The sequence below is a fragment of the Acanthochromis polyacanthus genome, chromosome 18 (genome assembly GCF_021347895.1).
Source record: "Acanthochromis polyacanthus isolate Apoly-LR-REF ecotype Palm Island chromosome 18, KAUST_Apoly_ChrSc, whole genome shotgun sequence".
Taxonomy (NCBI): Eukaryota; Metazoa; Chordata; class Actinopteri; family Pomacentridae; genus Acanthochromis; species Acanthochromis polyacanthus.
This window is the reverse complement of record NC_067130.1, coordinates 30,917,535-30,933,743: the sequence shown is the minus strand read 5'-3', so window position 1 is coordinate 30,933,743 and position 16,209 is coordinate 30,917,535. Positions and strand designations below refer to the sequence as shown.

General features: G+C 38.5%; 1 protein-coding gene across 1 annotated transcript; it reads left to right on the top strand.

Moving 5' to 3' along the window:
• Position 1: 1 nt before the first annotated feature.
• pum3 (pumilio RNA-binding family member 3) lies at positions 2 to 16,196 on the top strand. Its single transcript, XM_022203047.2, has 18 exons — positions 2 to 84; positions 1,943 to 2,033; positions 2,297 to 2,506; positions 2,923 to 3,088; positions 3,467 to 3,542; positions 3,771 to 3,864; positions 4,449 to 4,515; positions 5,295 to 5,469; positions 5,706 to 5,809; positions 7,883 to 7,961; positions 8,542 to 8,640; positions 8,875 to 8,928; positions 10,070 to 10,150; positions 10,234 to 10,376; positions 12,564 to 12,786; positions 12,904 to 12,991; positions 13,843 to 13,933; positions 15,290 to 16,196. The coding sequence occupies exons 2-18, from the start codon at positions 1,967 to 1,969 to the stop codon at positions 15,417 to 15,419; spliced, it is 1,947 nt and encodes a 648-aa protein (XP_022058739.2). The 5' UTR covers positions 2 to 84; positions 1,943 to 1,966; the 3' UTR covers positions 15,420 to 16,196.
• The last annotated feature ends 13 nt before the right edge of the window (positions 16,197 to 16,209 follow it).

Genomic DNA, 16,209 nt, shown 5'->3' with positions numbered 1-16,209 from the left:
ATTGGACGGTCGCCGTGCCGTAAAGCGTGTTGTTCACAGAACGCATGGGACAGAGCTGATCCAGCGTGTGCGTTCATCTGGAATGTAAGTTTGCACAGTAAAAACGTTGTAAATGTTGTTGTTTTACATTATAATGATATGTGAGTTTTTATATTTACGGTTTCTGACTTTTTTGTGTGTGTTAGCCGCTAACTAGCTTTTAGAAAATGCACCTAAACAGTTTAGCCACGTAAAAGTAGCGACAACACAGTCAAAAACTAATAAAAATAAAGTAAATGGGCTGTAATAGGATATTAAATCAGACAAATTATTAACAGTAAGAGTACTAAAAGAATAAATACCAATGAAAAGTGTTTCTTTAGAGGCTTGTTGTGCTCTGACAGTGTCTCTTACTGTTAAAACTGAAGGTATAATTTTAATTTAACACTTTTCTCTACAAAAAATAAACACATGTAGTGAAGAAAGCGAAACAACAGCGTGTCCTGCAATGGATGTACATTAGTTAATGCATGAACAAGATCACATTTACTTTAAATCGGGGGTTAAATTGGGTCAGTGAAGTTCTAGTCCAGTGAGTTCATACAGTCCATGGCTCAGACTACAGACACTAGAAATAAGGAGTATTACTTCAGCATTCAGTAGTTTTAGTTAAAACTGTACACATAGTGTTTATAGTAGAAGTGGCTTGTTCTGTTTCTGAAAAAAAAAAAAACTAAATTCTCTTCACTTCCTCTGCATTGGTGGCATTTTAGAGTCAAATGTCTCAAATTAAATCCAATTAAATAGTCAGATACCACCTGTGAGAGGTCAGAAGTTTTTAATATTTGCTTTTCTTTTATTTCTACATATACTTTCTGTAACTTCTTTGTAGTTTGGATGAAAGGTGTTAAATGAATCTGGAGGAAAATGTTCACCTGAAGCTGCGAAGTACAAAATACTTCAACCAGACACACTGACGGAGACAAAATCTACAGTAACTGATGTTCTGACCACAATAAATTAACTGACTGTTATTTACTTAAGTGATTAAATCATTTTATGTTTGCAGTAACGCTATGACTACAGATGTTCTATTAGACAAAGATATAAAGATGTTTTTAAGCAATTCTTGTCTTCTTTTTTTTTTTTGCTTTACATCCATGTGGATACAGAATGTCCTTCAAAAGTTTAAAGAGTTTAAAAAAATTGCATTTGTTTAGTATTTTGTCTGATAGTTCTTGAAAGAAAAGCATCAATTTAGTGTCAGACAGTTGTCATATATGTTAGAACACAAACATGAATTGTTGCCTGTTCAAGGATAAAATTTACACTTTGTGCTTGATGAATGCAAATGATTAAGGAAAGTTTATCAGCTTCACTCAGACTCACAAACTTATGCTTGAAAACTTATCAAATGCTTTTTAGATTTAAAAAAATATTTTCAGAAGAAAAGATTTTTGTGGCAAGATACTTCCCGTCATCTCTCTACTCTCAGCTATAATTAAAAAAGAAAAGCATGAATGCCTAAAAAATACTAAAAGAAAGAAACTTTACTTGAAGTATTCACAACTTCTTTTCATGTTTTTAGTACCTTGGTTAAGGAATATAAACATTTAGTTTAACACAAAACAATAAAAACAGGAGAAGAATGACAAAATTCAGACAAAAAAACAACAAAAACACGACAAATATTACAAAAATTAGACACAAAATGACAAAAGAACAATCTAGTATTTTACTTTATGATCAAAACAGCTTGTCATGGTCTAGAAATGATTTTAATTTGATTGTTTTGCAGATTTACAGTCTGCAGGTAATGTCTTCTCTATAATTATTACACTTTACAAAGTCGTCTTGTGGGATGGATTGGACCCTCTGGAGGGCTGGTTTTGGCCCACGGGCCGCATGTTTGACACCTCTGCTCTAAGGTGTGTAAATCTTATCACTTGTTTTTCTGTTTCAGTTTGTCTCCTGGACACACGTTAGGATGGAGGCCAAATCCAAAAAACCTTTTTCTCCCAAAGCAGGAAAGAAGCTCAACCAGAAAGGAAAAGGTAAAACATGTTTCAGTGCAAAATAACAGCTGATTCAACATGAGAACTCGCTCTGTGTGACGTCAAACTGCAACGATAACATCTGGAGAACGTTCAGAGAGTAGATTTTGGACCATGATGGCAGATATCACGTTGTTGTCGACGTTTTTGTAAAATACAACAGGATATTAAAGAGTAATTCACACAAAATTGTTGAAATTTAAGAGCAATTTCTGAGCGAGTTTTTCACTCAACATTTCTGTGAAACGTCTCCGTCCGTCCAGATTCAATCGGGACCAAACTTGGAGGAAAACCAGGGAACAAACCGGGCGGCAAAAAGCCTTTTAAACCGTACAACAACTCAGAGAAGAAGAACCGACCGGGGAAAGGAGGAAATGGAGGCAAGAGAGAGCAGAAGTTTGGTTTCTCTAAAGGCGGGAAAGGAGCGCTGGGGAAGAGGAGGATGTCAACAGATAAAGACGAAGGAGAAGAAGGTGAGAAGACGTCTACTTCTTGCTTTCTCTTTGCAGAAACATTCATGCTAACCCGCATATTAAACCCTTAAACTGGCTGAAAAACATGGATGTAAATATATCATGATTAACGTTTAATACAGTTTAACCTCATTCCTGTGAGCACAGAGCTGCATTTTCCATCTATAACCACATGTATAGAGTCCTTTTTTGTACTTTTTATCAGCTCAAGAAATGCAAATATTCAAGCAAAAGAAGACAGAATCTCCAACAAATGAGATGAACCCACAGCTTTTCTTTCTCTGCGTTATTTTGTCCTTAAACTTTCATTTCTGTCCTGAGTTTTGATTTAGTTTCAGCGGATATTTTTCTGGTTTTGGCTCCTGTCGGCTCCAGTTTTAGCTCTTTTTGTTGACTTTTGTGTGTTTGTGTTTCAGGTCCGACGGCTAAGAGGGGAAAGAAGGAGCCGCTGACGAAGGAGGAGCTGAACAAGATCCGTCAGCAGAAGAAGAAAGACCTGAAGAAGAGCCGGCAGCAGGCGGAGAGGAAGGACATGTTCGAGATCATCTGTCAGTCCAAACAAGTGTGGGGGGAACTGAGGAGGTGAAAACAGTCAGAAAGATGGAATTTTATAATCTAATGTTGGATCTTTACAGATTTTATTATTTTATCTTAGTGGAACAATCAGTAAAGCAACTATCATCCTTTTAGTTATTTCTTAAAGTCGAGCAGAAGCAAAGTGAATCTTATTTTCAGCCATAAAGTGTCAGTATCAGTACAGGATGATACAGATTTACATCCACATTTATTTATTTTTCAACTTACTGGGAACTGAAACTTGCTAAAATGTGCAGAAAAAATCTGAAAAGCGAGTTACCTGCATCATAACCGTGTGTCTGACTGGAGAAAAACTCCATTACAACATGTTACAGGTGAAAAAATGATAAATTTACTAAAACGTCTGCTTGTTTTTATCACCAGGAAAAACTGTGACGACGACTCGAAGAAGAAACTGATGAAGAACCTTCATGATCTGATGAGAGGGAAAGTCAAACAGGTGAGTCCCAGCATCAGTCTCATGTTTTTGTTACTACTGGTCTTTAAAGGAAAACTCTAATTTGTAATAAATAGGGTCATATATTCATAGAATTGTCCATTTTAATTCCAGTAATAGAAGTAAATGTGATCTGACAACATGAATATTTCACTGGATTTGAGATCTCAGGTCTCCAAACTGTGTTTTAAACTCCGTTCTTGTATTTTTTCTTTGTTTTTTTTCCTCCAGATGGCGTTTGCTCACGACTCTGTGCGAGTTCTTCAGTGCTTCATTCAGTTTGCCAGCCACGAGCAGAGACAGGAAGTGTTTGAGGACCTCAAAGGTCAGTTTTTCATCATCTGCTGCTTTTCCTACTGTTGGTCAATAAAGCGGCCGCCTTCACTGTGCGAAGAATAACCGAGAAGTTACAGGAAAAGCTGCTTTTTTTTTTTTTTAAAGTTATAGTCTTCAAAATGTCCCAGAATCCCGTCTGCTCGTACAGAATCAGCTGCTGGCTTCAGAAATCTGATCACAGAAATGGATTTTTAAACAACTTGGTGGATAGTTTGGCACAAAATCTAATAAAACAGGATCTGTTGGAAGGTTGTGCAGCTCACATTGTTACCGCTCAGACTCTGATGATGCTGTGTTCTTATTGTCTGTGTTGGTTTTAAGGCTTTAAAATGTTTGATTAGCAGAGTAAAGTTCAGTGTTGATGCGCTGCAGGCATCCAGCTGTAATTATTTGTTGAACTAGCACAAGAAGTGATGCATAAATGTAACATCTGATGCGTTTTAAGGTGAGAATGTTACTGCCAGAGTCCAGATTTCCACCATCCTGCTGCTGCTGTGGATTTCCCCTGACCATTAAGATCTAATTTACGATGAGAGTAGAATTCACAGACGTGTGTTTTCTGGTGCTCCACAGACGACATCATTGGTTTGTGTAAGTCTCAGTACGGCAGACATGTGGTGAAGAAGCTGCTGATGTACGGGTGAGTCCACACAAACTCCTCTTCTCTGTTTTACGTTAACAAACAGCTGTTTTTATTTTTAAATGAACTACTTTATGTTCAGCCACTGCAAAAGAATCTTTAAGTTAAACGAACGTTTCTCTAAAATTGAACATAATAACCTTCATAAATGTAGGATTTACTGCAGATTTGTTCCATTAGACTTGATTCAAATCAGAAGTGATCTCCTAAAAGTGTAAAATTACAGATTTAATGTGATTTTCAACATTTTAAGCAAGATTAGCGTTTTATTTTGGTTTTTGTTCCACATTTTTAGAGCAGACAGACACCACAGGAGGTTTGAGCTCTGAGGCCTCGCTTGATCACGGTTTGCATTCAAAAATAGGACCAGATGCAAATTTTAAAGCTTTATAAATCCTCAGACGTCGTCCCAACCATCTCCTCTTTCTGAAACGCTCGATCTCATAAAGCAGCAGGTCGTTATAAGAAGTGTTTTTAGTCGGCGTTTCCCCAGTTTTTAATGAAGAAGAAATGGAAGTTATCAGGAAAATTAGAGCAAGAACAACCAAGAAAACTTTCTGCGAGAACTGCAAACTAAATCTGACCTTTTAGAACGTTTGTCAAACTCTACAGCTGATATTTGGCTCTAACATTCAGCAAACACTGGAATCTAGCTTCAAATACTAAGGTACCGTGTCCTCTTTAACCTCGTGCATTCACCGTAGTTCATTCTGGGCGCTGTTATTCCGTCTTCAGTCGCGTTTATACGAGCCTTTGCGGTTTTATTTCTGTCCTCATAGGAACAAGGATCTGGTGGCGGCTGTGATTCTGTCCTTCAAAGGTCACGTGAAGGCGATGCTCCGCCATGCTGCTGCCTCCTCCATCATTGAGTACGCCTACAACGACAAAGCAGTGCTCAGTCAGAGACTCCTGCTGAGCGACGAGCTCTACGGGAACACCTTCACCATCTGCAAGGTAAGACCACAACGCAGTTATCTGAAGAGAATATTTTACACACTTTCTGCTCTGCACACAGATTTTTAGACTCTTTTTGACCTTTAAATCTTGAAAATGAACCTACATCTTTAGACTTTAAGAATTATTTTTGCTTTTTTGACAACTCGAGTGCAGAGAAAGTCGACAAAACAAACTGAAAACTATCCCGATTGAAATGTTCTGGTTGTCTGCTAAACATTTCTGTGTGTGTCCAGTCTTTAGTGTGTAACACCATCGACAAAGTTCTGGAGGCGAATCCGGACAAAGCGAACAACATCATCGACGAGATGAAGCAGATTCTGACACCCATGGCCCAAAAGTAAGGGCAGAAAATGACAAAACACACTTTATTGTTGTGGAAGTTCAGCGATGACTTAGAGGAAGGTTTGCTGATATCTGGAGAAGTGACACAGACAGAGCAGCAGTTCATGGAAGCATCAGCTCTGAGGATTCTCTCTGATCTTTGGGTTCATATTGTAGTCAGAAGAAGGTCAGATTTAGATCACAGAGCATTAAGGAGACAACCAGTCTGCTCAGTCACATCAGAATAGACGATATCTGACCCTGACCAGAGCAGAGTCCTGTCTGAAGGGCAGGAACAGGGACCAGAGGTGGATCATTTGTCATGATGTCAGTTAACAGCTGCATGGAAACACCTTAGTGAGAGGAAAGAGTAGTTTTTCCCTTTAGTTTTTATGTTAAAATAGGAGCCAGAGTCAGTGCAGTTTTGCTAATTAGTCAACCACATTTTTGGTAATTATCACAGATACTTTATTGTCATTGCACACTTTCATATACAAAGAAAGTTCATTGGAGCTGCTCTGACTGCTGCACCTTTAGGAGTGCTGTCTTTGAGGAAAAGGGGAAAAAAAGGACATTTGGGATCTGGGTAGGGATAGCAGAGGGTAAAATGAAAAAAAAAAAGGTTTGTTATAACAAATGAAACCTCCAATGTTGGGAAATTCAATTTGAGAAGGAACCTGAAAAAAAACAAACCTGCAACAAGCAAAGCATGACATTAGACAAGGTCAGCTGGGGTAAGGATGGGGGGTGATGGGAGGGTGGCTCAGCACAGCAGTCCGTCTCCTATACAGCTGCTGCTCCATAGGGGGATTCCTGACCACTGCATCACAAGTGGGAGGGTTGTGGAGGCGGCTTGGAGGGGGGGCATGTGTGTGAATGTGAGCTCAGTTCATGAGTCCAAGTGTGTGTGTAGCCAGTCTCCTTCATCCCAGACCCCGGTGTCTCAGTTCGTGATAACAGCAGGTTGCTATGGAGACGTCCTCAGATAGACTGGTCCAGAAGTCAACAGGTGTCTTTGGGGAAGTGAGGAGGGTTTAGGAGAGCTTTCTATTGGCCATGAAAACTTCCAGAGGAGTTTGTTTTTGTTCCAGGGGCATCAGAATCAGTATCTTCTTGTTTAGGCGGGGGAGAGGAGCATTTTCACCTTCCCCTGGCTGCTCTCAACTTTCTTAGACCTCGGCTGCGGCTATTCTCACCCTGATGGCGTCCACTTTGTGACTCACATCAACAGTCACACCAAGCAAATTGTCCATCTTATGTTTGAGTTCGTCATTCCGGTCACCAGCAGCCTTGATCCGATCGTTCGCAAACACCAGCAGAGTTGGGACGTCGTTTCTGTCTGCGGCCATCCGAATTTTCCGGAAGCTCAGGCCCACAATCAAGACAATTATCAGCAGGCCTGTCGTCATAAATCCGAATATATAAACATCCTCCACGGATAGCGGTGCCAGGCACACGATCCCCTTCTTCCCCCAGGCGTCCATCACGTCACCAGAGGCCAAACCCCCATCCAGGCAGATCGGCTCCCATAAGCCTGTGCTCTGTGTGGCGACAATCTTGTCAATCTCGTTAAGAGACCAGCTAATCAATTCCATGATCAGTGTTTCGAAGGTCCAGTGCCAAGCGATCGCTCCAAGTCAGTGAGACGAGACAGAAGTGCAGCAAGCAGAAATAATGAGGGTGTGGGGAGAAGAATAGAGATGGAGACGGAGAGAGGAAAAAAGCGACCGCCTCCTACCAGAGCTCAGGCAGAAAATGTCAAATTATGTCAAGAATTCAGCAAAGCTACAAATATTTTCTGTTTTCTGACTTTTCATAGTTAAATATTTATCAGACAAACATGAGAAATATCATATATGGGATAAATGAATGTTTGTTTCAAGGATTTTTGTCAGAATTGAAGTCAGTCAGAAGTTTCTGAGTTTAATTATTTAATGAGCAAATTAAAGGTAACAAAACTGCAAAAAGACGTTCAGATGCAGCTGTTTCTGTCTTTATTTTTCCACTTTTATTCCACTTTATCTCTTTTACCGTCATATTTTCTGTTCATTTTGATTGAACTACATGTGTTGCCGTTTCTGTTTTCCAGAGAACAAGTGATCAAACATTCTCTGGTCCACAAAGTTTTCCTGGATTTCTTCCTGTTTGCTGCTGATAAACAGAGAACGGTAAGCGGCTTCTTAATCGTGTTGTAGAAGAAATAAATGACGACACAGCTGCATATTTGTCCAGTAGGTGGCGCAGTAGGATAACCAAATGCTTGTGCAGTTGAGGAAATGAAGGACAAAGTTTGATATTTTGATCTGCTTTAAGGATTTGTGTGAAAATCTGACGATGTTTTTGGTCGTATTTACGGAAAACAATGTAGAAAATTCCACCTTCACTGGAATATAATGTAAATGCAGTAAAAATAGTCTAATTTTGCAGTTAGAAAAAATTAGTATTAGTAAAACTGCAGATAGTTTTTTTTCTTTTTAAAATGAACATTGTGAGCTGTGTTGGCCGTTTTTTTTTTCCTCACAATTAATCTGTAAAATAACACTTTTTTTTGTTTATTAGATTTCAAATAAAAAAGTCACTAATATACATGTTTCTTCTTTCATATTTGGGGAAAAAATAATTAAAATACAGTGAAAAAAATAGTGTAATTTAAATATTACAGCTGGATTCGACCTAATTTGTCGTCTCTTGATGTGTCTGTCGTGTGTTTTCTCCTCTGACCCGTTTCCTTCGTGTCCATGCTACCAGGAGATGATCGAGTCCATCAGAGAGTCGGTCGTCTACATGGCTCACACTCACGACGGAGCTCGAGTGGCGATGCACTGTTTGTGGCACGGAACGGCAAAGGTTTGGTTTTCACACAAACACACACTTTCTGGGTCATTTAGTGACATTTTGTACTGTTGGTCAGCAGTCAGACAAATGTGTATAAATGGTGAAATAAACAAAGTATTTGTGTTGTTTTCCATCAGAGAAGCTGCAGATTAAAGCTCCTTCCATATTTTATTAATTTGCAGCACATGAAGATTTAACTCGAACTAAAATGTTTTGTTTTAATCACGTTTGTTTTTCTTGTTTCAGGACAGAAAAATCATCATCAAAACCATGAAGACGTACATGGTGAAGTTTGCAACGGTGAGTTTCATCACCAGTAGAACCGTTTGTATTTTATTAGAGAAGCTTTAAAATAAGCAGAAATATTTACCATGAGAGGACAGAGTTAAAGTAAAGCTGCACCCGAAAATGTTGGTTTTCAGATAGAAATGTGCAGAAACTTAATCTGATTGATTTTTTTTATTCAACTTTAACTTGACAAGTATGAAGACTGTGAAGGAAAAATGACTGTCCTTTCTAAGGTCATAAATCTGACCTTCTCCCAACTACAAAATAAACCCAAAGATCAGAGAGAACCTCAGAAGTGATGCTGGCGTGAGCTGCTGCTCTGTCGGTGTCACTTCTGCTCATTTAAAATGAAGCTGATTAGAAAATAAAAGGCGTCTGCACACAAATAACACATTTAAACAGCAATGAAATGATAAAAGTCTGAGATAATAGAATGATAAATACATTAATTAGAACATTTATGTTTAATATGAGCAGCTGGAAGCAAAATAAGATGAAATTTAAGGGTGAAAATATGAATTATTCCAGATAGTAGGTACACAGAAAGTGAAGGAAAGCTCAATAAAAGCAACATCTGTAGCGTAATTCAGTCATTTTGGTGTATTTCATGAGATCCTACATTAAAATATTGTATATAACTGAATTTAAAAACAGTAAAAGCTGATGTTACGTGTTTAAAATGTCACTGGAAAGCAGTTCTGATTTACAAAGTTGCCTCAATAACCTAAAATTCAGCGAGAAATGTGTAAAATAAACCATTTTTAAACATAATTCAGTCTCCAGGTTTGACAAGAGGTTTAAAAGTCAAATTCTTACATATTTACACTTTAAATACATGTATCTATGATACATATTACATCATATCTACAAATTTTTACACTCAGCTGCACCTTGTGTGTCATTTTGGACCATTAAACCATAATTTATCGTAGAAGTTCACCAGTCTCCAACAGCACCTGCAGTCTTTATAATTAATAATGTAGCAAATGTTTCTAAATGAGAAGGCCGTTTCCATGGATACACTAACACACAATGTTTTCTTTCCTCCACTAGATGTTATATTTGATATTTGATGATCAGAATAAGAACAGGAACAGTTAAAATCATGTGTTTGTGAAGCAGAAATGATTTTTTATTTATTTTTGTGTTAAAGGGGGAGTTTGGTCACCTGGTTCTTCTGGCCGTGTTTGACTGTGTGGACGACACCAAGCTGGTCAAACAGGCGGTCCTCTCCGTGAGTCTGGAGAAACAAACTTTAAATCTTTATTCATTCATTTATTTATTGATCGTCTTTTATCCGTCGTCTCGCCTGTTCAGGAGATCCTGGCGTCTCTGGACGAAGTCATCGGGAATAAATACGGGAAGAAGGTTCTGCTGTACCTGCTGAGTCCCAGAGATCCGGCTCACCTGCTGCCGGAGATCATCAAGGTGTTGGAGAAAGGAGACGGAAACGCTCACAGGTAACTTCCTGCTGCTGTCAAAATAAAAGCAGTCTCATTGGTTTAACTTTCTTATGAGGCGTTTTTAAAGATCATGAAATCATAAGTCTGACACAAAAGGCTCAGTTTAATTTACTTCCATCCGCGTTTACATCCTGCTGCTGTCAAAATAAAAGCAGTCTCATTGGTTTAACTTTCTTATGAGGCGTTTTTAAAGATCATGAAATCATAAGTCTGACACAAAAGGCTCAGTTTAATTTACTTCCATCCGCGTTTACATCCTGCTGCTGTCAAAATAAAAGCAGTCTCATTGGTTTAACTTTCTTATGAGGCGTTTTTAAAGATCATGAAATCATAAGTCTGACACAAAAGGCTCAGTTTAATTTACTTCCATCCGCGTTTACATCCTGCTGCTGTCAAAATAAAAGCAGTCTCATTGGTTTAACTTTCTTATGAGGCGTTTTTAAAGATCATGAAATCATAAGTCTGACACAAAAGGCTCAGTTTAATTTACTTCCATCCGCGTTTACATCCTGCTGCTGTCAAAATAAAAGCAGTCTCATTGGTTTAACTTTCTTATGAGGCGTTTTTAAAGATCATGAAATCATAAGTCTGACACAAAAGGCTCAGTTTAATTTACTTCCATCCGCGTTTACATCCTGCTGCTGTCAAAATAAAAGCAGTCACAATCACAGCGAGGTAGCGCAGCAACAACATTGACACAAAAGTTCACATAGATGACTTGTCAAACGTAAAAATGATTAATCTGCCTTAAAAAAGTCAGAGACAACTACACAAACAGTGAAAGGAAGCATTTTTAAAGATTAATCAAAAATCTGACATAAGACGGCAAATTTAATATACTTCTGTCTGTGTTTACATCCTGTTGCTGTCAGAATAAAGGCAGTCAATATAAGGAAAAAATTGAATATTTGTGTGAAACATGTAAATGATAGATCAAGTTTAAAAAGTCAAAAAACAACAGCTATGCAAACAGTAAAGGGTATTAGTTTATTATGAGGCATTTTTAAAGCTTATTAATCACAAATCTGATATAAACTTTATATGTTATAATGTAATTATAATATACTGTCTGAACTTGAATTGCTTCAAATGATCCATGAACTTCATATTTATTCACCACGCCTGACGTACGTCAGCGGGGTTACTGCATTCGGTGTGGTATCTGGCTGTGTGTGTGTGTGTGTGTGTGTGTGTGTGTGTGTGTGTGTGTGTGTGTGTGTGTGTGCGTGTGCGTGTGCGTGTGCGTGTGCGTGTGCGTGTGCGTGTGCGTGTGCGTGTGCGCGGTCGTGCGGTCAGATATCTCTGCAAGTGCTGAAGTCAGGATGATCAAACTTGGCACTGAAGATCAGTCTAAGGTCCCCTGCTCAGTTGTGGAGTTAGAGGTCAGCAGATCAAGTAGGAAGGGAGATACATAGGATGATCAAAATTGATAGTCATATGCAAGTATTTAATGCCATCTACTGAAACTCGCCAGTAGATGGCGTGGTTCTGCAATCGACTGAGGGCTCGTCTAGTTCGCTGTGCAATCAGTTTTGTTCATGCAAAATCGCAGTGACAGTAAATATATTTGATTCTGTAACAGCAATTATGGCAAGATAAACTGTGAAAAGCCTAATTTTGGACATAAAATATGACCTAACTAGTGCGTTTTGTAGTTTCTCATAAAAGCAGCTTTATTAGCATTATTTGACTTAAACAACTATTTTTATGATGCCTTTTTTCCTCATAACACCTTTAATTTCAAAACCTTAACTATCTGGAACTGAAATATAAAACAAACAGGGTTAATAAAGTGTTGATGTGAATAAATAACTAACGAGCGTTGTTATTTCTGCTGTAATTCCTGTTTCTGACCAGCAGAGGGCAGCAACTGTTAGAGATCTGATCTTAAACGTCCCTTTAGAGAAAATTCTGAAATAATTCTGTGTTCATGATGATGTCAGCTTTGACTTGATTGGTCAAAATAATTCATCACTTTTGTGTTTTTGTGGATTGTTTATATTACATTCCTGTTCTGTGGTGCTGCTGTTTGTTGATTTTTGGTGACACTGATGGTGTTTCTGAAAGTAAAATTGAACTGATTAGTTGGTAGCAGCAAGTTTTTTTTAGAAATGAACTAAAACAAATGTCTACATGGAGGATAAAGAACAGAAGCTTTCAGGTCTCGTTTCTTCTTCTGCTCAGTAAAAAGGACGCAGCGGTTCGGAGGAAGGAGCTGCTGGAGGTCGTCTCCCCTCCGCTGCTGGAGTATCTCCATGACAACGCCGCCACCATGGCGATGGACAAGGCGACCAGCGTCACCATCAGCGACATTCTGGCGTCGGCCTGCGGAGACCTGAGACCCGCCATGACGGCCGTGGCTCAGCTGGCCAATCAGGAGTTAGTACCAGGAGGGATCAGCGGACAGGTTCGTAGAGGGATTCACATTTATTTTACATTTAAAGAGAAACCGTTTCCAAGTGTTTAGCATCTTAAGCTATAAGACAGGAAATAAAAATAAGTCATTGTTTCCGTTTATCTGCAGCTTCACATGGCTGAACATCCAGCAGGACACCTGGTGTTAAAGTGGCTGATAGAGCAGGACATCACACTGGCAGAAGCTGGAAAAGAAGGTAAAAAAAACACACAATAACACACACATTTATGCTGTAAAATATAAAGATTGTTCCATCTCAGATCATCAGGATCCTTCAGCTCAACATCTCTGATTTACTGATGAAGTTTTAGTGTGAAATATCAAACACTAGAGCAGGATCCACGTAGAACAGGCTGCTGGAATATAATTAAGAATAGTTTGGTTTTTGGGCGTTTTTCGTTGTAGTTTTGTGTCATTTCTTTGGGAGTTAGATCAGTCAGTCTACCATTAAGCTTTGGTGGTACAACTGGTCAAATCTGCTCATTCAGTTCTAGAAAAATGTATAATTTTCCATTTTTCTGATTGTTAGTTTTGTTTTATGACATTCAGCTACGGGTGGTTCAGAAAACGTCACTCGTTGGCTTCTGGATTGTCAAAAATGGAACTTTTCATGATGGCTTCTCTTTTTCTCATATTTCAACTCAACCGTAATCAGACTATTTCAGCTATTTGTCCATTATTCCAGATTCTGAGTCAGTGGCATGATGAAAAATAACTGAAAATCTCAGGTTTTGAAATCATACTTGTGAGAATTATATAGTGCATACTGTAGTTATTTGTAGACAGCTCACACACTCATTCAAAATAATCAATGTGGCCCAGCAATAATGGTTCCTCAGATATTGTTGTTGAAGCAGCGTCCGATACGTGGGTCAACCTGCAATCTTTAAACAAAAAGTGTTTGATATAACGAAGCTAAAACTTCAGAGATATCCTTAAAAACGGCCATATTTTATACCCTAAAAGTTCCAGGTTAATCAGAAATGGTCGAGCTGAAACTGTTGTAAAAATCCTCCCCGTTGATGTCGACTTTTCTCGTCCTGTCAGAGCGCTTCGGTCGGATCCTGGTCGACACTGTGGGGACAGAAAAAATGAAGACGTGGGTCAAAGTGAACAGAGGAGCCATGGTGCTCTGCAGGTCAGTGAATACATGACACATTACGTTGGCTTACCGAGTCTTCTTACTAATGATTGACATTAAGCAGGGATGCACACAGAGGAGTCGGACAGGAATGAAGTTGAGCTCAAGTCTAGTAAATATACTAGCAGATGCATGAAATGTGAAAGGAAAATACATCAACATGACAAAGTATGGCCTCTGAAAACCTTTTTCTTCATGATCTTAGAGCCCTGCAGATGGCATTTTGCAGCCGAGTCTTTGCTTAACTTAGGCGTCATTTTCAGAACTGTGGATCATGTTTGTGTCACAGAACCAAACGTATCAGGAGTTATTGCTGCACAGCATCGAAAAAAAACAAACTTCTGCAGTATAAAAAACCCCAACAACTTTCACAGAACGACTTAGATTAAATCTGCATAGAAAATAAGAATTGAACTGGATTAAAGCAGTTTAGAACTCTTCTAATAAAATGTTTAACCCTTAGATGCATCAGTGGGTCAAAATGAGCCGCTGACGTCATTTTCTTTCAATATCTTTGTCATGTAAAGTTTTAATCGTTACATTTCCCAGCTATTCCTCAAAAAACATGCTTTGATATCATTCCATTTACAAGCTGCCTCTTATACTTTTAAAGAAATTGTAATATCTTTATTACTACCCCGAGCTTTTTATCTCTGATATCATACAAGAGGTGATGCACAAACTTGGAGGAAAAGAGTGAAAAATATCAACGAAATGAAGGCTGACATTCTATTACTGTTCTGTTTATAATTCCTCTTTTTCAATCATCAGAATGTTCAAAATCTGTTATAAAGTGAAAAATATAATACAAACAAGAATTTAAATGATTATTTTTAACCAAAATGACGGTATAAAAACACATTGATTCTTACACGGGTCATTTTTGGCCCACTCACATCTGGCTTTGCATTTGAATGATGGAGCTAATTAAGCACCTAAACTAGTTTTGCTGCATCATGTGGTGGCAACAACCGCAAAATGCTGCAGAAAGAAAACAACCGGTTTTGGTCCATATTTCTGTAGCTGAAATCTTTTGACAACTAATGTTTGGTTTCTTTTTTTCCAGTCAGATCTTAATTTCCAGAGAACATGTAGAGCCTGCACGACAACAAACAAACTTTTGCATCTCTGATAAATTAAACTTGCATTTCCAACAATCCTAAAGGCAGAAAACTGTTATTTAATCACAAAAACATTCTTTCATTTTCCTGTTTATTCGCCCACATCCTGTAGAATCTTAGATAGGAGGTAAGAATTTAAGAGACAACAAAAATATTATAAAAATGTGGATGGACTTTGAAGCCATGAACACCATGAATCCTCTTCTTTTAATGGTGTTTTGTGTGTGTGCAGCCTCCTGAACAGCTGTGACAAGTCTGTGGTTGAAGAAGTGAAGGCGGCGCTGAAGTCCATCACATCTGAGCTCAGCAGCTTCAGCAACAACAAAGGAGCAGAAATCCTGCTGGAGAATCTGAACAAGTAGAGACTCTACTCCAAACTAACTGCTCAGGTTGGAGTTTGTGGACTTTTTCCTCCAGGAAGCACCGAAACCAGATCGTTCTCTGGATCCTGTTGACCAATTTCAGCCTCTGATGGGAGAATTTGTTTGGAATTATTAAATAAAAGTGTTTTGAGGACGAGATGATGCAGCAGGAGAACAGGTTAGAACACACAGATGTTACTTCTGCGATAAATTCTCTAACAGAGACAACAGCTGCTCTGAGTTTCTCTTTTCAGTCACCGTTAAGCAACACTTCTACACAAAACTCACCAGATAAACTAGAAACTTTGGCTTTTAAACCACTGAAAATGTAACAATCTTCTGCAGAAAGTCTTGATCTTCATTGACTTTATGTCAACATTGACTGAACTCAGTAACAAAAGATAAAGTCCTGGTTTCTCTGCAGTCGAGGTAAACGGTAAAATGAGAATTTATAGCTCAGAAACAGCTTTTCACAGTCGGTCTGCCCAAAAGTATAAAAACAAATCACCGTCCTCTAACGGTTTCTGTTCATTAGAACAGTTTTTTTTCTGAGCGATCCATCTTCCCCTCAGAGCCCTGGAGCTGAATAGAAATGATTTCTGCCGTGGAAAACAGACGCAGGTGGACAAATAAAATCAGTTTTGGTCATTTGGGTGAAGCTACCCTTTAGCCAGGACTCATGATGTTCTGGTTTAGATCTTTTTGTTTTGTAAGATTTTGTATGTTGTGATAAACTGTATGAACTTAAAACAACTAAAGATTATTGTGAGAACTAAACTGCATCTTTTTT